Here is a 20,725-nt window from a genome sequence, read left to right on the forward strand (position 1 = left end):
TCAGCTGTCTGCAGAGAAAAACCCTTGCAGCCACCTTTGTAGGGGAAGGAGGAGAGGGACCAGAGAGGATTAAAAATCACATCTGTGTGTCAGGAGTTCTAGCAACTCATTTCAGCATGAGGTGGTTTTGTTCAGCTCAAAGTAGACGTCTCCTATAGTGTGATTTTTGCCTCTTTTGATAAAATGGTGTAAATTTCTGCAGCTGAACACTGCAAAAGTTGGTTGCACCTTGTAAAAATATATCATACAATTAAGTCATGAGGCATTCCCTCCTGGGATCACAATACGTGACAAAAACCAGTGATAACAATTTGGAAAGATTCTAGAGGTTTTTTATTCAGACACAAAACATGGAAAGATCAAATTCTTTCCAGGCTGAGCTAGGTCTTATTTAATGGTATCTTATTTGGCTACTGGATCAATGGGCCATGAAAGCTCAATCAATAATCAGTCTAGCAAGAGCTATCACATTTTTCTTCACATTGGTACTCTCCAATGCAATTAAATAGCAAGTGTGAAGGTGGGCAAACAGTAGTGTGAATGGAGTACAATTTGTTGATGTTTTGTCTTTCATAGGTTGAGATATTCCAGTACAAACACTTGCAGGATTTTGTTGAGATTGTCAATAGTGGCTTTGTCAAGGTTTTCTTCTGTGTCCTTCATGGTATGCCATACTGCAGGAAAAGGGGATGGAATCAGATGCAGGACTGGAACCCCTATAAAAAAGGAAAGTGAAATTTGGAGAAGAAATATTTTAGAAGTTCTGTTAAGCCATTTAGCAACAGAGTCAGGTAACTACTCAATAAGCTTGCTTTATAGGGTGTGTCCCTGCAGCTTCCTTTTACCTTCTCTTGTTTTGATGCTTGTGACTGCATCCCATCATTAAAGAGTGTATTGTGTAAAGCTGCTACCTTCCTTTCCTTTGAATACTTTTCCCTCCTTCTTCTTTTTTCCTTTTCTTTTTTTAGTAATCTGTAGTTACTTGTTGGGAGTTACGGGGTTTGGTTTTTTTTTTTGAGATTCTTTGCATTGTATCTTTAGGAGCTACAGAAAGACAGAGAAATCACTGCAGCTCCTCAAAATGAAAACTGATTACCATGTTTTTGTGAAAGTGTTAAGACTGAATATTTTCGAAGCATTTTTTTAGTTCTCTACATAAATCGTAAAATAGGGTTTCTTATTTTTACAAGACAGTGTTGCCCTCAGATAAAGGAACTGTATCACTGCATTACATATGTGTGTGTAATATATATATAGAGATATATATATACACATACACACACATTAAGCCACCTATATGTACTGCAGCTTGTAGGTAAAAGAGGAATGAAATCAGTCTTCTGCTTCCCAATTGCTTTTGGGGAGGAGCATTTTTTTTCTCAGCCTCTTTCCTGTTTTACTTCTTTTTTCTCTCTGATTTTTCAGCTGCATACCACTAAGGAATCAATTTTTTCCATTAGGTGTTATGTCAAAGCTCAAAGTAGGATTCAGAAGCCTCAAGTTATGGCAAATAAGCTTGAAAAAACAGGAGCATATGCATTTGCTCATTTACTAAATTATGCATTTCATTCTGAACATATACAAATTATAAGAATTTCTGGCACCTCTTAACAAAAATGGGACGTGATCATCTTCAACCAAGCCTCGATGTAAAGTACTGTGGAAATACTGACTTTGAACAGGGTGATTCTTCAGCAGATTCATGTTGTGTAGCTTCTGCTCTGTAATGCACAATGAAAGTGATTATTACAATTTTTGGACAATGAGGAACGTTGGCACGTTTGAATTATTTTTCCTCACACATGGAAGCTTTTTCCATGGCACAGTGGTGACTGTCTTTTGCATTTGTTTAATATTTGGAAGACCTCGGAACTGGTCATCCAAATATTAACTATTACCATAATTTTACAGGAGTGAGAACAAAAACACACAAGTGAAGCAGTTGCCAAGTGCCACAGAATGACAATCAGCAATATAATCTGTTTTGTTGCTTTCAAATGTCTGAGTCTTCCTCAGATGTTTCATTAACTAAGTATCAAAATCTTCATATAGGTTTAATATTTCACATTTACATTATCAAAGATTCTTACTATAAACCAGAAAATTAATCTAAAAATCTGATTTACAGAGCTAAATACATTCAGAAACTACTCACTTGGTTTTGAAATTCATTCAAAACCCATATCCTTCTGCTTACCAATTGCTTGAAGCCTTTGAAACCATCGAAGAGTGTTTGGAAAATAATTGGGAAAGACTGGGTTTCGTGCACCAATTAAATCCAGTAGTACAAACAGGTCCTAGACAAGAAAGAATCTTTAGTGCAGAACTCTTTCCTATAACATCAGCAGCAGCAATGAAACTCTTGGCTTCCTGTATAGCTCATGAGCAGGTCTTTGCTAGCCCTGGCCAAAGATCTGCCTTTCTAGCGTGGTGCCTGAGGAGAATTCACTTAGCAGAACCTGATTCCAATCTGATTCATTTTGCTGTCCTCCCAAGGAGGGCAAGGCCAGGCTATTCCTCTGTTCCTCGAGCTGAAGCAGGCTGCATAGCTTAGCCTGCAATTTGTGTGTTATATCTCTTTAAAAGAAAAACAGCGGTAGGTGGGGAGAAAGAAGAGGAAATTGCTTTTTCCCCTGAGAACAACAAAGTCTGTCAAGGGAAAGCCATTTTATGAGTCACAAGAAGCAGTGACAGAAGTGCCTCAGCAGTAAACAGGGAAAGTAGAGGGAACAGACAACCAGAATGTTAGTAAGAATCAGAGGGATACAGAGGTTGCTGTAGCTTAGTACTGAGCTACGGGAGATTTGTTCATAGGCCAATGCTGTTTGTGCTCTTTCCTTATCACTTTGAATTATCTTTCCCTGAAGAAGGTGGGTATCCTAGTTTATATTCTAATAAATTGTGTATTTTGATATTTCTATGGCTTCTCCTCATACTTGCATGCAGCAGGTCTAATCCCCTGAAAAGCTCTTCCCAATTCTCTAACATATTTCATAATGTTTCCAGAAGCTTGCTTCTTCCTTTAACTTCAGTGGGGTCGTGGTTTCTTGGGAATTTGGCCAGTTACCTATTAATTAAATATTTTTACAAATGCCATTTACTATTGTTCCTTAAGGAGGAAAGTCCTTAGAAAGGGAAGAGCCACTTACTATGCCCTGCAGCTGGTTTGTGGTTGTTGAACCAGGTGGGTGTGGAGTCGATGCCATTTTTTGAGCTAAGTGTTGAGATCCATAGAGGGAGTCGGAAGGAGACCACCGAACAAAGGCTTCTTCACCATCAAAAAAGATCAGCTGAAGGGAAAGGTCTGGTCTTGATGTTGAGCTGGCCTGTTGGAGGAAGTTAAAAGTAAAACTAATTGATTCTGGCCAGAACATTAAATAAAGGGCAAATACTGTAGTCATGTAAGTAACACAAATAAGGGTTTATTATCAAGGTTCCCTATGCAAACCTTTCTTTGGATGTTATTATGGTGTAATAGTGGTAGTCATCAGTCAAGGTAATTGTTATTTATCTAACACAGTGACACATTCTCCAGTCTCATATAATTTTGGTACTGGATAAAAGTTTCATTTCTGACTTTGGAGGACGTGACCTGAGCCTTGAGACCTGCAAAACCAGGTAGCAGCAACATTATCTCAAATAATGAGGGGACATGTCAGTAACAACACCTGATGGGAGTGCTAATATCATTATTTGATTGCATCACAAGGATTAATGTAATTGCTACAGCTGTGCATCAGTGGAGGTGAATTATGTATTTGACAAGTTGATGGTTCTTTCAGCCCCTTCTTTTCATTCGGGGGAATTTGCAATCACTGAGGTAATTTTGTGCTAAACCAGAGCAAAGAGAGTGGATATGTCAGATATGTCTTTTCCTTTCAATAACCAAAATATAACAGCACTAAAACCTGAGAATATATATGATAAATGTGTTTAATGTCACAAAAAAGACATTTGTATGAAATTTCTTCCTAGTGTAGAGGGAGTCTACTATCTGAAGCCTCATTTGAATTGCCAGAATTTCCTAATAATCCATAGCCCAGAAAATGCCAGTCTGGTTCCAATAAATGAATAGTTTGAGAATTGTAGTCTTGACAGTCGCTATAAATATTTCAAGCCCTCTATAAATTAACACTGCTTCAAATAAAATTGCATGATGTGGTTAAAAAGGTGGGGTCACTGGCAGCAGTCATGTCCTGTATGGGCTACAACTCCCAAACAGCTGGAGCTGATGCAATCTGAACAGAAGCTTCTATAACATGTCAGTCATGCAGGCAAGATGGTATTGATTGTGCTCACAGTGGTATATTGATTTCTCTAATGGCAATGGCGTGCTGCCCTTTGTCCTTTGCACATGACAGAGCTCTGTGGGCAGCAGTCATTTTGCATTACATTCTGGAGGAAACTGTATCAGTGCTATGTGAGTTTTAGAATGTAGTACTTGTGTTATTATTACTATTACTGCTTAACACATTTTAATAATGAAGACAGTCTTTGCCCAATAATTTTAAACTAACTCTGGAGAAGTAAGTTATAACTGGAGAAGCACCAACAAAAATCACATCTTCAAGTCAAAGTATAAATAGATTTGGCTGAAAACATAGCAAAGTCTGTTGTGCTACCATAAGCAGAGCAAAAACATCATAACTAATGTATTAAGCAGATGGATCCCAAAGTATATTTTGATAACAGACTGTACAAGTGGTGGCCTGTGAAAAGTAATTAGTTGCCTTTTTGTCAAATGCTGTCATCTTAGATGATAAAAACAATTTTCATTGTAAAATAGAGTATTCATAGTGAAAAATGCCAGTCTTAAAGTCAGTGAACAGGTTGTTTCATAAATAATCACCAGGCACATTTGTTTTAAAAGAAGCTTCTGAATGAAAGCTTCTGTATTACAGGAGGTTTTTTTGGTTTTGTGATTAAAAATATTGGCATATTCTTCATCTTCTCATTCTTAAATATTCACATATCAGAAGGCACCAAATCAGTTTCTGGAAACTCCTGTTGACAAGTAATCCTAATAGCTGAGCTGAGTGTACTCCTGACACTTTGTAAAGTGTCTCTCACGTTTGAGAGACCTTTTCCTGTAACACCTCTGTAAATGTATGAGAATTATTTTTCTGTAAATACTGAATACTGAACCAGTAGATGGCACTCGTGAATCCGTAATCCTACAAATTTGTAATCCGACAGACTAAGAGTTTGTAGGCTCAACAGATTTTTGTGCCTAGCAATTGCAGCCCTTTGAAACAGATTCTCATAGCATAGGTAACACAGACTGATGACATTATACTTCTTTCATAAATAAACCATTCAAATTTGTAAAAAAAATTAAGAAGAAAAACTTGAAATCCTTGTGGGATGGGGGGACCTGAGTGTCACTCTTCTGCACAACAATTAGTTCATCTGTGTCTCAAAGCAGAATACAACTGAGAGATTTCTGCAGGATTCAAAATGCAACAAAACTTTTCAATGATCCTAGATGTTACTGGATATGATAGGAACTTCTGAGTCAGGTTCTGTGCCTTTTAGATAGAAAGTAGCATTACACCTTTCCAAGTCTACGAAACATCTATTATTCATGTATCATTTGTTATTTTTATATGGTATATGTTTATACCGATAACTTTCAGATATCCGCCCTTTTTATAAGAAATTTTAATGTGAAATATAATTTAGAGTAGTAGATACTGATCTCTCTGATCTCTGTTTGTTCTTGGAGTCAATGGAAGATTTATTACAAGCACAGCAATCAGAGAACCCAGCATGCAGGCTATGGAAAAGAATGTGGAAATGCCCCAAGGCCTGTTGCTGTTGGCAAGGCAAATGAAAATGAAACAAAAGAACTACCTTGATTAACTGCAGCTCATTATCCAGGGCCCGTGCCAGCTCCAACATCATGGCACAAGGCACAGCTGAATCAGTGGCTCCCACAAACACTCTGCCCTGCCACTGTTGTCCAAAGAATTTTGAGTCGTAGTGGCAAGCAAGCACGAGATGGCGTTTTGCAGAGGGCTCCAGAGTGCCAATAACATTTGAAAATGTTTTATAGCCATATGGTGTGTATCTCTGAAATGTATCTTCTTCAATTTCCCAACCAGCCTTTAATGTTTGAAGACGGTGCTTGATATGCTGCAATTATAAAAACCAATCAGATTAATATTTCTTGCTTCAGAAAGACGTTGCAGACTAATTGTTATTAGCTAATTAATAGTGGCTCCTAAGCTTATTTCTGTAAGTTCATGGTGTTTTAAAGGATAGACTTTATAGCAAAAAATATAATATCACTGTATAACTTTGCTACCTGAGCCTTTGACTGCCTCATTTACTTTTTGTTTCTTCCCTTTGACCTTTCTCTTTGGAGTTTGAAGGTGTTTTGAATTATTGCCAATTATTATGACACATTAAGGTCTTGATCTCTGAAGTTTTCAGGCCAGCGTCTTTTACAGGTGTAACTAGAGCAGATTTAATGTTAACATTTTCAGAGCTTAACTCTGATGTGCCTTTAAATTTAAAGTCAGAATTGGCTGCAGAGACCTTGTTGTGGCTGTTTAGACAATTACCACACAAAGATGCCACAGAAGTATAAGGGAGAAAAAAAAAAAAGCTGTTTGGGTTGGTTGGTTGGTGTGAGGTGGTTGGACTTTTAAGCTTCTGTGAAAAATCCACCTTTCCAGTGACACAAATTGTTTACAAGGCCATAACAGATAGGTAGATTCTCTTAATTAAAGAAAGAACAAAACATTTCAGAAGAGGGTTTTAAAAATGAAATTCTCTAAGTGTAGCTCATATAAAGATAAGAATTGAGACAATCTATAAGGCAAATCATTAATTTTAGCTATCTTCCTCCCTGAAGAGAATACCTCTAACAACCCCAGCTATTCTTCAGCCAGAGTTCTGGCTAACTGATATTAGAGGGACATCTCTGCTTCTCTGTTGAGCAGCTTATTTTTATGGGTCCCTAGAGAGCTTCTTCAAGCCAGATTCCTCTCTCTTTAAGTAAACATTAGGAAAAGCCTCTGAGGGGAAAATAGACTTTGAAGACTTGTTCTGTTCTTAGGGAAGTCAGTAAGAATGACAAAAAACAACAATATTGCCATAGATTTTAGTGCTAGAACAAGCTTCCATTTTGTTTGTGGTCACCCACTGAAAGCTTTTACAACATGGTATGGTCTATCAGCTATCAGTAGGCAGAGTGAAGGATGTCTGTTAAGGATTGAGGGCACTATATAAGCCTGGATGGAGTTCCCAGTAGCCTTTTTCCCTTAAAGGAGTCTGATGATTTTGTGTCTCAACAAAGAAGTATAATCCATTTCAAACTCCATTATTGTGTTTTGACAATAGAGGACTCTTAATTTTTTTAAATTTAATACATGCTGTTACCTTGCAACAGGATGATCCATTTTATTTTGAATATAATCTGTGGTTTTCTAACCTAGGCTCAGATGTTTTTTTGCTTTTCTTCCTTTTCCCCCTTTCACTTGGCTGCCTTCCAGAGTACTGCTAAAGAAACCACAAAGCTAAATCTACAGAGATGTGCACGCACACACACACACACTCAATGCATAAAAAGGCTGCATTTTTCCAATCTACCAATTGCTGAGTAGCAAATAAATTTATTGTAGCTGGGGCTGTCTTAGAGCTGTTGAGTCAGTGCCCAAAGGGTAGATAAAGGCTAGTGAGATGCTGTGAATGTCTTTAGTAAATTCAGCTGTACCATTGTCTGCCTCCCTCTTGGCTAATGGGGTCCAGAGCCAGCATGGACACTGTCCTGCAGATGCCCATGCTGTGAGTGCAGAGCAGAGGTGCTGACAGAGCAGCAACCCCGTTGTGTGGTAGCTTCTTGTGGCTCAAAGACAACATGCTGGAGTCTTTACTGACTTGGGGCCAGCTGCAGCCTGGTTTGTTAGTCCAGCACCAGGACACTGCTGTGCTTGGGCCAGTGGAGCTGGTGTGGTTTGTGGACCGGGGCTGCACTTTGTCGTGCTGACCATTTCATCTGCCTGCCCCTTTGGGCCCCTCTGATCCCCTTTTGTGTTGATACACCCATCTGAAGCAACTCTCCAGGGCACTGTAACAGCACAGGACAGGGCCTCTCCAGAAGAAGTGTCATTTATTTCATCCCATGCATGGTCTCCAGTTTGAACCAGTGACCAAAAACCTGCTCATGTGAGGGAAAGGACAACCATTGTATTGCACTTTGGGTACCAAGTCTGGGGCAAACTTGTTAATTTAAAACACAATTTTTTTAAAAAAAGATTTATGTTCCATCATGCTATGCAGCCCTGGGAAATAATGTCAGCTGATGTGCAAGCTGTGTCATGTGATAAGAGTTCAATGATAGAGTTCATCCTACTGAATTAAAGGAATTTCTGTGGGACTGTCTCTTTGGTGAGGGTCACCAAAGGTGTTACCAGAATACAAATAATAATAATTATAATGATAATATATAGTAAAGATGTTCTTAGAGATTGTCGGGAAGTGTCGTCTTGTCTTACCTGTCGCACGATGTAACTTCCTTGTGATCCTGGGTATCTTTCTATCAGGATAGGGCGCAAATCATTCTCCCACATTTCAGAAATATCTGTGCTGGCCACAACTTTTTGAATAGCATCGGAACCTAAAATTCTTGGTTGGTGAGAATACTGCAGAAGGTAGAGAGAAGAAGAATGCTATAACTATTACTAGATCTTTTTAACCATAGTTTTCTTCAGAATTACAATAAAAATGGTATATTGCACTACTTTGATTTATTCGCAGCCAAAAGTAATTTAAAAACCCCTGTTCACTCAGAAATGATTGGCTTCTCTATCTTTCATTTCCATACAAAATTTGCTAGTATTTAAAGTATGGGAGAAAATTTTACCTACGAGCTAGCTGTAAAACCTGAAGCTATGAATGGGTTCTCTGTTTCCTAATATCTAAATTATACATGTCATGTCTGCAACCACGCCACCTTCAACCGAGGTTTCTATTGAGACAAACACCAGAAGCTTTGTTTCCAGTAGTAGTAATATTTAGCTTTATGCTGTGTACTGCAAAGAAACGCCTAGGGTAATTCACTCCCAGAGGGAGCTAGCTGTGTCATTGTGGTCTCTACCCACAGTGGCAAAATGAGTGTGACTGCACAGAATGCTGTGGCTCATCTGGGGCTAGCTGGGGTATTTGTCAGCTTGGTGACACATGGGTTAACCTCAGGCCCGACAGCTCGTCTCCTGAGGCAGCCACTAGTATGTGACCTACCTCCCAAGTGACTTCCTTTCTGTTGCCCAAGCACAGGCCTTTGGGGCTGTATCAGGTGACCCAAAATGCTTGAGACATCCTTATGTAGCTGGCAAATGCACATCTTAGATGTGCAAGAGCTCCATAGTGCTCTGGAGGGATAGCTGAATGCCAGGTGGGATTCCCAAGGACATCTCAAATGCCCCTTTGTACACCAGGTTTGAACCTATCCAATCTCTAGCAGTTGTCTCCTCTGAAACTTCCTGTGCCACTACTGTTGTTACAGATTCCTATTTCAGGCACTATCATTCCATTCCTCATTTATATCACAGGGTCTTCCCTCTACTCCTGTCTTTCTCCTAATCAAAAATATGGCTTTGTTTATTTCTTCTTTGATCAGAACTGCCTTACATGACTGATCAGACTTGCTGTCTTTCCATGTACCTTGCCTATGTCATTCTTTCTGAGATGAGCAAAAGAAGAGAAAATGGAATATGAGCACATCATACTTTATACTGGAGGACAATGGCATTTTTTATTTTATTCGTTTTCTTTCTTCAAACTGTTTAACAGCTGACTTGCTTTTGGGCTGCTCCTGCATGAAACCGACATTTTAATAAATATCTGTAGTCTATCATTGTATGTGTTAACAAGAAATAATTCACTCTCCTTTTCTACTCATGTGTGTCATTTCACATGTGTCTGAAATGACAGGTAAAATCCATTACCTGGCCAGAATGTGAACTGACCTCAAAAGTCAGGTATCTTATTACCAATTATCTTATTACCCTAGGTGATGAATATTGTTTAAAAATGGGAGTTGCCTCACTATTTTACTTTTTTCTACTTCGTTTGTGTTTGTACAAGCAAGTATGAGCCCAAGTATTTTCTAGACTTCACTGCAAGCATTTAATTCTACCCTTCTCTGGTTTCCTAGCTGTTTATTTCTGTGTGAACCTTTCCTCTAGTTCTACTTAGGTTTAGCAGTGAAATTAAGCACAGGGCTGACACAAAGACACTGAATCTAGTTGTACCAATATTAACACAGTGTTTAAAGCTGAATTTTAAGACTGTAAGGACACCAAAATTTAGGTGTCCAAAATTTAGGATAGGCAGTTAACATTTTCAATGCTAGCAAATTTAGACATAGATAAAGGAAAAAAGAAAAATGATATAATTTCATCTGGTATAAACATGAACTTTTGAAAGTTTGGAAATTAGTAAAATTAGTTTGGAAGTTATAAAACAGTCTTTTGAAATACTAGACATTTAATAAGGTGGAACTTAGACCAGTGTAGAAGAGGCACAGAGAAGAGAAAATGTCAGGGTGCTGTTTAGTTTAGGAGGAGCAGGCTGTAAGGGGAGAATGAAAAGCTAAAGCTATGTACTTCAGAAGAGTGTAGGAGGACAATTTAATTAAGGAAGTTCAGAAAATCAGCAGTTGAACAACTGAAGAGCATGCCTGGTAATTGGGGTCATCAAATCACTTGGCAAAGAAATATTATTAAAGTACAAATGCATGAAAATACTTCAGAAGAGAGGAATCAATTTCCACTTCTAATGATGGAGATATCTTCAAATTTGGGGAGTGAAAGGAGTTACAAAAGTGGTTATGAAATAAAAGAGAAGCAAAATAAGATTTGTAAGTGACTCATTCTTTACAGTGTTGGTCAATCCCTACTTTGACACAACAGGGAGGCAGAACAGTATATTCATGACAGGGTTGTCACTAATCCTGTTGTACTGAGCTGTACAAAACTGCAAAACTTCGAGTTCTACAAGTAGCCCAGGCTTACCTGTAGGACTTTGAATTTCTGGCTCACATGTCCCTCCGGGGAGAAAGAACAAAAGTTGTCGAAGGACAAGAATTTAATGAGAAAGAGGAGGATGTTCTCGCTTTGCGTGTGCACAGGTGGAGGAGCTGAGGCGCGATGGTTCTGTGGCACTACTGACAGCACTGGTGGGGAGATTGGCTGGTCAGAATGGAGCCAGCTAAAGAGTGAGGGGCTGGGGCTCATGGGGGCTGAGAAAAGGAGCACTGGGGCTATGTGGTTGTTCATTGACCAGCATGACTAAAGATTCAGCCCCACATGTATATACTATATAGGTACATATACAGGTATTGTGCATAATTACAGGTGTATTGTGTTACAGATATATAGTCTATATGTGAGCTATATATATTATATATGAGCTATACACATATATATGTATGTAGTGTAAGGTACAATTAATAGAACAGAATGAAACAGTATCTCATTAACAAACAAAGAAACAAGCCAACATTTCCTTGGATGGGGGGAGGGGAGGGTGGGGTGTGAATAAAATCAAGGAGAAAGGGAATTACTAAGGGGAAGCATGGAAGGGTGTGAGGGAAGCTTCATTTTACCAGCTTGTCCTGGACTCTGATCTATTGGTGATGAGAATGGTGCTCTGGATTTGTGGAATTCAGTTGCTTCTTGCTGAACTTTGACTTCAGCTCTTCTACAAACACTTGGGGAAGGGCCCTAAAAGTATATTTTCTGTTTGGAAATTCTTGAAGTGTTTAGTTGAATATGGTTTGCAGTTTTATGCTCTCCTACGTTTCACGTGGTTTAATTCTTTATGAAGAAGACTATGTTAATGTTTCATAATGAAACACTAAGAGCTGCTACATTGAGAAATCTGTGGTTTAAAGCTTACTCCTGTTTAATTAAACCTTATCTCAACATTCCTTTTTTCACTAGTACACACAGCAGTATAAATTAGACACAATATGGTATGAGTCTACAACATATTAGAGCATTATATCTTTTCAAAACAATTTTGTACCGGCTATCAGCACCATGACTACTTGTTTTTCCTAGATACCCGTGCATTGCTGCTGAAAGAGCTATCTGTCCGCTCAAACTAAGTCACTGTCCTCTGACTCACCATAGTCACAATGAAAGTTGGAGTATAGTAGAATGTTATAAGGAATACAATTTCGGATTTTGATCCGTCTTGCCCTGTTTGGGTTTCCTCTTCAATTCAGTAATTGCCGCTGACAAAGCTTTTGGCTCTTGCTGCCCGGTCCCGGGCGGTGCGAGATGACAAAGCCAAACGTGTGAAGAAGATCTGCTCTCTGCAGCCACCAAGCTCGGGCTTAGGAGGGAAGCCATGCCGCCCACCCTCACCTGCGGGACCGCGCCAAGGGTGAGCCCAGCCCGGATTCACGTTGGAGGCCAGGGCAGGATGGACGGGGCCGTCCCCGCGCCCAGCCGCTCACCCCTGCCCGCCGGAAAGGCGCTGCCTCCGCACCAAGGGAGAGGCAAGAAGCGCCTGGGAAAGGCGAACGCGACCCACCTTCTCCAGGGTCCACTGCGCTCCGGCGTCCCTCCCGAGCGCCGGGGGCAGGCAGGCGGCCAGGCACAGTGCCCCGAGCAGCCGGGCGGCGACCCCCGCCATCCCTTCCCTCCGCCTCGCCGAGTGCCGCGGGAGCAAAGGAGAGAGCCGCGGCTGTGCCGGCGGAGGCGGCGCTGAGGGAGGCACGGAGGGAGAGAGGCACGGAGGGAGAGAGGCACGGAGGGAGAGAGGTACAGAGGGAGGGAGGCACGGAGGGAGAGAGGCACGGAGGGAGAGAGGTACAGAGGGAGGGAGGCACGGAGGGAGGCACGGAGGGAGGGAGGGAAGCACAGAGAGAGGGAGGGAGGCGCGGAGGAGGCACGGAGGCGGCACGGAGGGAAGGAGGCACGGCGGGAGGGAGGCACGAAGGAGGCACGGAGGGAAGGAGGCACGGAAGGAGCGGCGCTGGCTGCAGGAGCCGCAGCCGTGCCAGCCTCTCGGGCAGCCCGCGTTGCCCGGAGCCCAGCCCGTCCCGGCAGCCCCTCAGCAGCGCCAGGGCTGCCTGCGCCTCCGGCCCCCTCCCCTCCCTCCTCCCCCGGCCGCCGGGCAGCCAGGGCGGGCAGGCACTCGTGATTCCCACCGTGGGAAAAGCCGGAGCCTGCGGCTTTGCCCTGAAAGCTGGTTTTGTGTTCCGAGGGGCAGCTCGTGATCCCTCGGCCTCCGGGCACCGGTGGGAGCTGCGGGCGCTGCGGCGCGGAGGGGCCGCGCTCTCCGCCGGGAGCGGGCCGGGAGCAGCGCCCGTGGCTGATGGAAGCTCGGAGCCGGTATTCCTGAAGGGTGGGACAGCAGAGACCCACAGAAATGCGAAGGGGTTTAATTCATTAATTTACAAGTTCTTCTTATGATCTTTTTTAGGCCTAAAACAACAATACTTGCTAAAATGAAAACCCACTCTTCAGGCGTTTTAATTTATGTACTTTTATTATCAACCAAGAACAAAGCAAAATCTGTGGTGAGGCGGTATTTTGCAGTACACCCATTTAAATTAATTAACCAAAGATACAAGTTTCTGAGTTTTTGTCCTCTTCTTTAGGTGAACTGACATCACCATTCTTGCTCTAGAATGTTGTAGAAAACATCTGACTATTCTGCATCACAGATAATGTATTTAAAGTCTCCAACTTTTACATATTTCTTAAAGTTCAGGCTCAATCTCAAAACAAAATAAAAGAAAAAAAGAAGAGGTGAAGGAGGGAAGCAGCAGGAGTAATCATTTTGCTGCTTGTCAGCCTTGTACTGGAAAGCCTCATCCTAGTAACTATAGCTTTGCAAGTAACAGTGATGTTGGAGAAATGGAGTGATTTGTGATTTGCAGATTGTTGACCCAGATTTCACAGGTTTCCTAGAAAAGCTGGTGGATCTGCCACCCAGTGTACAGATGACATCTCTGGTGGTGACAGCTTTACTACAGATCCTTCTAGATGATACTCAGAATGTGGCTCTGTCCATTTTTTTCATATATGGGAAAACAAAGAGTTAATTTAAATTGGTGCCTTTTTTTGTTCAGTTGTGAAAGTCCACACAGTGCTTTGTTAGGAAATTGTTCCAAATTCACAGCTGAATCACTGGTTAACAGAAAGAAATGGGCAATCTTTTGATTACCAAGAAAAATCAGCATGGTTGACAGATTTTTAGACAAAAGCCCCAGCATGTCAGAGATCAAGTCACGGGCAATTAGTCTAAATCCCACTACCAAGATGAATGCGATCCCAGCAGAACTACACAACAGAACAAAAATCTGTTGCCCCTCCATGAGATTTCCTGTGGTTGGCTATACAATCCAGATGCTGGACAGAATTTCTGGGTGATGTGCCAGAGTTCTCATACAATTTAGCAGAAAAGAAAATAAATACTATAGCTACAGGAGAAATCTGACAAGAATATGAGTCAGGACTAGCTAACACTGCTTTTCCCTGAGGGATTGTGGTTGCTCTGAGGGTTACAATTATTTGAGAGATTACAAATTTGGCTAGTGTAAAGTCAGATTAAGGCAGTGTTAATATCACCTACATGGGAAACACACATAAAAATGTAAGTGCTGGACCAGATGTGATCTAGAGAGATCAAACAGGATTTTTTTAAGGGCATTACTTTCGAAATTTGGAGTGGAGATGTCCCCTCTCATAACCACCCCATAAAGTTCTGTGTCTACAAAGAACACTGAGGGAACAACAACAGCAAAAAAGAGTCCATGTAACAGAAATCAGAATGCCTCACAGCTGAAAACAGAGTTACATAACTACTTAAATATGCAAACTTAAAAAAAAAATCAGAAGTGATGGACATTTTGTTTTTCCAGGGATTTATGAAGGAAAAAAATGTCTTGTTTACTCCTGCTCCATACCTAATAGGAAATGTGTCAACAGATTTCTCAGTGGTCAGCTGTTCTATTACATACATTTTAAATAGTTGGGTTATTACTCTGAAAAATCAAATAGATGTAATCAGATACAATCTGGGGGCGGGGAGGAAGGGTAGTTTAATTGAAGAAAGCATAGGCAATCTGTGACAGCACGATCTTTATGTATATCATCCCTTCCTGTGCCCAGGAAGCGACAATTGGTGTGACAGTGCCATCTACTGAAGTCCCGATGGACAGTGGATGCAGGCACCTCTGGCAAAGCCTTTCCCTTCTGCTGACCCTCCAGCACGTCAGCATTTCAGCCAAACGCCCCTGGGAAGGAAGCTGAGGCCGCGGGCTCCGTCCTTGCCGTGGCTACCAGCTCTGGAGAAATGCACTGCCCGGCGCTGCTGCGGGTTTAATGCGGGTTTAATGCGGGTTTAATGCGGTTTAATGCGGGTTTAATGCGGTTTAATGCACGCCAGTTCTCTCCCGGGGGGGAACTCCCGCACCTTCCGCCGTCACAAATAGAGTTTGAATGCTTGCCTCCCCCGACTGGCAGGTCCGTGGCACGGAGAGCAGAGGAAGTGTGGTTTGCTGCGGCTTGAATCGACATAATAAAAGGTCATTTCCAATCCAAAAGGCTGGATGGGGCTCCAAGCAACCCAGTCTAGTGGAAGGTGTCCCTGCCCACAGCGGGGAGGGTGGAACCAGATGGTTTTTAAGGTCCCTTGCAACCCAAGCCACTCTGTGATTCTATAATTTTGAGCCTCAGCTACGGCTGATTTGCCAGCAGCAGTGAGGCAGCAGAAACAGCCTGAGATTTCCAGTGCTCAACAGCCTGGGCTGCTGCAGCCTCAGAAATCCACAGGCAGCTCTTCCAGCCCAGAGGGAAGGGATGATGGTCACAGAGGAGCAGAGGGATGCCTGCAGGTGCTCACGTACATCTGTGGGCTTGAGCTGCTGCTGCTGCTCATCCCGGTTAACTCATCCACTGCGCGTCTCCTTTATCAGGCTGTGGAAGCAACCTGCTTGGTGATTCAGGTCACAGAGACCCTGTTTCCATGGGCTGATGCCTTCTCAGACAAAGCTTTACTAAGTGGAAAGTGGGAAATGTGTTAGGTTTACCCCAAAGCCTTATTTAGGAAAATAACTTTATTTTGGAGCCGATACAGTTGAATTATATATATGATATGAATGAAGCTACCCATAGATTAGAGGATCAATGAGATCATTCCTTAAACTAAGGGAGGGTTAAGTGAATTCCAAAACTCAATTACCTAGAATTTTGAATATGAATATGCATTTTGTTTAATTAAAAAAATGTCAAAAATGTACATTTATACCAAGGTAAATTTTGATTCTATGTTTTTTAAGTCTATATGAAACTTTTCACTGGTTTGTTGGGAGGTAGATTTTGGGACAAAGTTCAGCTAAGGGCTCAAACCAAGACGATGAGGTAATTCATAGACATACCCACATTTCAGGATTTTATCCAAACCAAACCTGAACTCCTAGCTTTTTTTTCAGTTCCCTTATGGGAGAGGTTGAGTTGAGAGAGTGAGAGAAAAGAGACAATGAACAGAAAAAAGAAAAAAGAAAAAAAAAAGGAAAAGCATTTCTATATTTTGTCTATAGAGATATTACTTCCTCTTTTTGCAGCCATTGGTTGCAGATCTTGCAGATCCTAAATGAGGGCCTTTGCTATGCAACATCAGGGTCAAAAGCAGTGAAAAATAATCATGGCAGCATGTGCTTATGGAATTTCTCAGGCAAATGCACCAGTAAACTCTCCCAAGACATTGCCTTGAATATGAAAATATTCAAAACATTAGATTGGTGAATAGAAATGAATACATGATGTATCCATTTTCAGATATGAAATAACCAAATGCTAGAAGTATTATTTTCAAACTGGAAAAATTGAGGGATTTTTAGAGTTATAAAACAGTTTCAAATGCAGTTTGTTTATACAGCCCTTGTGGTCCATACAGAAAACCAGTTTTTTGTTTATGAAAGCAAATAAATACAATGAAAGTCACCCATTTCCTAGTAACTTGTAAATGTAAGAGAGTGATTTGTAAAGCACAGCTGGTTTCAGCAGGGAAAGCTGAGCTGTGAAAGCAAACTAACCATCTGAGGGAATGATGTGGGCTCAGAAAAAAAAATGAGAACACTGATGAAATCCACAGGAAATCACTAATTATGGTAGTCATAAAAATAACAAACCAGAATGCTTGCCCTGTCAATTACTGCAGCCAGGGCTAATGCTGTCATGATGCTGCAATCACACAGAGTCAGCTGTGCATGTGCACAGATGGGTGTGCTGCTCCACACACAGATACTGAATGCAGAGCTGCTTTCAGATGTGTTTTACACATCTTTATAACAGAGATCTTTACAAACAGAACAGGGTTTGGGTGCTTCAGCAATATTTGTTTAACAGAAAGTAACACCAAAGAAATACTTACAGCACTTTGGTTTATTTTGCCTGATGCTGTCCTCTGTTCTGTAATAAATTGATTTTAACTAATCCATCTTCTGATTTATGAAAAAGCAGCTATTACAGCTTAGGGCAGCAAATTAAATGGCACCAACCCTATTGGATGGTATAAAGATGAGCTTCTTTACAAAGAAATATAATCGTTGCCCAGTGGCTGTGGTAATACATAAAATCCATCTGGTGCTGTCCCTAAACAGCTATTTTTAGGGCTGCTACTCAAAATGTGAGAAGCTTGCTGCACTTTAAATACAGCAGAGTATGTCTCTTTGCTGTGCTAAGCATCAGAAATCATGTTTATGGAGGCAAGCTTTGTGTTTACAGTGGTGGCGTGTGGGAGTCCCACTTTAGAGGAAAAAGGAAACGAAGATTGCTCAGCTATCTGCTGCAGAGCTTTGGCAAGAACATCCTCTATTCATGGAATAGCCTTCATTAAAAAGTCCCAGGGTGGTTTTTGGCATTCAAAACCAGTTAAAAGCAGAATCAACCATTAACTGCTATGTTTTTAGTTTAAAGTACTTCCAGATTTTGACAAGAAGCTGCAGGCATATTATTTATCAAATAAAATGGCGCCAGTCAGTGCAGAGAGCTGGTCATACTCTCCATCAGCTGCACTGTGTAAAAGGTCTGATGCAAAATAGGGTGCAGAAAGCAGAAAGGCTCCCCTCAGCTTCAGTGGGTTTGGGGCCAGGCCTCAGGAGCACAAGGTGAAGGAAATGAGAAACGTTACAAACAGAGCTATAAATGACAAGGCACTAATCTGCTTCTCCATCTGTGTCTCGCTGAGCCGAGCATTAGAAGCCTTTGAATTTGACAGTTTGCCTTTTCAAGGCATTTTCTGGTATACAACTTAAACTGGTCTGGTATATAACTTAAACTTCAGCAACTCCCTATGGTAGTGGATATTATTTTAAGAAATTGAATCCAAATTCAAGAAGGAAGATTACAGGTTGTCTCTCAATGGGGAGCTGTCGGGCTGAAGGGAGGTTACAGAGGCAGTTTTGCCTCGCACCAGTTTTATTTGGTACTTCAGCTCACTGTTTTTCCCAAGTATCTTGCCTGCAGAAATTTGCTGCTGATGCCAAGAGTGGCATCATTAACGCAGGGCAGAAAATGGGATTTGGGTGAATCAGAGCGAAAGAAGGGGGGGCTGAAACGCATCAGGAGACGGGCAGTGAAAAGGGCCTGGAGAACTTCTGAGTCCTTCACGCACATCCGTGGGGGCTAGCGGGACACGCTGAAAGCCACTTCCAGCTCCCAGGTCAGCGCGGCCACGGCAAAGACCAGCGCGCGTGCTGTGACACACTAGGTCAAGTATTTCCTGTGCAGCGATGGAGGGCCTGCCCGGCCCAGGGGACATCCCCGTCCCGGCAAGGTGAACCGGGAGCGGCGCAGACCGAGACATGGGCTGTGGCTGTCCCGGCCGGGCGGGGCGGAGCGGGGGGAAGGAGCCCGGTACTGCCAGGTACGGCGGGCAGGGCGGGGGCTGCCCGTACCCGCGGCCGCCGCTGGCACCGCGACCGGCGGGTGCGAGCTGGCGCGGGCACGGGCTTTGGCAGGGCTGGAGCAGCGAGGCGAGGCCAGGGCGGCGGCGAGGCGGCAGCTGCAGCTGGGAGCGCAGGGCCCCGCAGCCGGGGCTGTCCTATTCAGTCCCGTCCCGTCTCGTCCCGCTGTAGCGGCTCGGGGCAGCGCCCGCCACGGCCGAGGAAAACTAACGGAAACTCTTTCAGGGAGCCCTGCGCGTGCGCCGCCGCGCGCGCTGAGCCCCCCGCCCGCGCGGGGCACGTCGGGGCTCGTGGTTCGCATAGGCCGGGCGGCCAGCGGCAGGACGCGGTGGCGGGACTACAGCTCCCGGCAGCCCCCGCGGCGCGGTCCCGTCCCGTCCCGGGCGGCTCTAGTGTGTGTGTGGGGAGCCGCGGGGCTGGAGATGCGCGAGTGGCCGCTCCGGCCCGGGGCAGCGGCGCCGCAGGTGAGCGCGGCGGGACCGGGGGCGCCGCCGCCGCCGCCGCTGTGGGCGGGAACCGCCGCGGGGTCGCGGTGTGTGGGGGCGTGGGTGTGCGTGTACGGGGGTGGGGGCCGCCGCCGCCACCGCGCCGGGGAAGGGCGGGGGCGGACTCGAAAAGTTCCTGCCGCGGCGGCGGGAGGGGCGCCGAGCCCGGCACGGGCCGTGCCCCGGGGGAGCGCCCGTCGGCCCCCGCGGGGGGAAAGCGCCGCGGCGGCAGCTCCGCCCTGGGTGCCCCGGGGTGGGGGTGACGGGCCGAGGCCACATCATCTCCGGAGATGGTGCCGGCGGGGGCGGGTCGCGCAGCGGGGATTTAAACCTGGGAGGGAGGAAGGGACGGGCGGCTGCCAGCGCCAGCCCGGACGGGGCTGCGTGACCCGCGGCAGGCAGGACGCGTCCCGCCGGTCCCGCCCGGCATCCGTGGCGGGGAGCTGCCGTCCCTCCCGGTGGGAACGGCCCTGCTGGGTAAGAACCGCGAGTGGAGCCGCCTGGAGCGGGGCTCGACGTCCGCGTCTCGCCTCGCCTCGGGACGGAAGGGCGGGTTAAGGGCCAGGTGTTGGAGAAGCTGCCCGGGAGACGCTTGGTTTGGGTACAGCGGGAACGGGAGGGACAGCGCCTCTGGGCGGGCGCAGGCTGCGAGCTGGGCGGCGGGGGAAGGAGGCAGAGGGACTCCCTCATTGCCCCTGTTCCTCTCTGCTTTGTGAGGTGTAGGGATTTCTTTGCATAAACAAAATGCAGTATTGTAGACTGCATGCCAGTTTCAGCATACATTTGATTTGATGTTCGGAAGAACTCTATCCTCACTACAAAGTGAACAGTTTCTATGGCTTTCCTTTCAAAGAAAGATCCATTCTTTCCTATCAAGCAACAAAAATAAACTTTTTCAAAGGCTTGTATGCAAATACACATGGTATCAAAAGGCTTTGTCAATGCAAATGCATCATGCCTTTGACAAACGTAATTAACGTTCTAATTAGGCAGTTGTAGGTGAGCTTTCACAGGGTGCTTTCACTGTCTAAATTAACTTGCCTAGCAGACTCATTAATTCTTTCACATCATAAGGCTTTTCTGTTCTCTATTATGTTGGTTAGGCATTGTTTTTTGTAATTCAAATCCACCCCTAAGGCTTCATATTTGCTGTCTGTGGTATCTGTGAGAGGTGAGGGAGAGAAAAGCAGTATGTAGAAAACAAGAACAAGTCATCTGCAAGCAAACTTGAAGGCACTGTGAAGCTGCTTTCTTGAGAAAGGTCTTTAAATGTTACTGTTGCTGTCCTTGCTCTTCCTATTTATTG

General features: G+C 43.8%; 2 protein-coding genes and 1 long non-coding RNA gene across 4 annotated transcripts in view; 2 read left to right on the forward strand and 1 right to left on the reverse strand.

Annotated features, from left to right (window-relative positions):
* Positions 1 to 316: 316 nt before the first annotated feature.
* On the reverse strand, positions 317 to 13,083 carry QPCT (glutaminyl-peptide cyclotransferase). The gene is made up of 7 exons (XM_071429426.1): positions 12,550 to 13,083; positions 8,502 to 8,648; positions 5,854 to 6,135; positions 3,150 to 3,326; positions 2,198 to 2,297; positions 1,605 to 1,721; positions 317 to 716 (listed from the first exon to the last, which is right to left on the reverse strand). The coding sequence occupies exons 1-7, from the start codon at positions 12,649 to 12,651 to the stop codon at positions 571 to 573; spliced, it is 1,071 nt and encodes a 356-aa protein (XP_071285527.1). The 5' UTR covers positions 12,652 to 13,083; the 3' UTR covers positions 317 to 570.
* Positions 12,789 to 16,970, forward strand: LOC139591153 (uncharacterized). Its single transcript, XR_011679568.1, has 2 exons — positions 12,789 to 12,827; positions 15,138 to 16,970. It is a non-coding gene; the product is annotated as an uncharacterized lncRNA (long non-coding RNA).
* Positions 16,971 to 19,232: 2,262 nt separating this feature from the next.
* Positions 19,233 to 20,725, forward strand: part of PRKD3 (protein kinase D3) — a 43,449-nt gene continuing 41,956 nt past the window's right edge. The window contains exon 1 of one of the 2 annotated variants that reach the window (XM_071429454.1): positions 19,233 to 19,398. The gene's annotated coding sequence lies outside the window, so the exon portion shown is untranslated. Of the gene's footprint in view, positions 19,399 to 19,747; positions 19,897 to 20,725 lie in introns of those variants that run through there. The other variant, XM_071429464.1, reaches the window with a different exon arrangement.

Source organism: Agelaius tricolor, unplaced genomic scaffold, assembly GCF_023055355.1.
Source record: "Agelaius tricolor isolate 1412-34295 unplaced genomic scaffold, bAgeTri1.0.p SCAF_1, whole genome shotgun sequence".
Lineage (NCBI taxonomy): Eukaryota > Metazoa > Chordata > Aves > Passeriformes > Icteridae > Agelaius > Agelaius tricolor.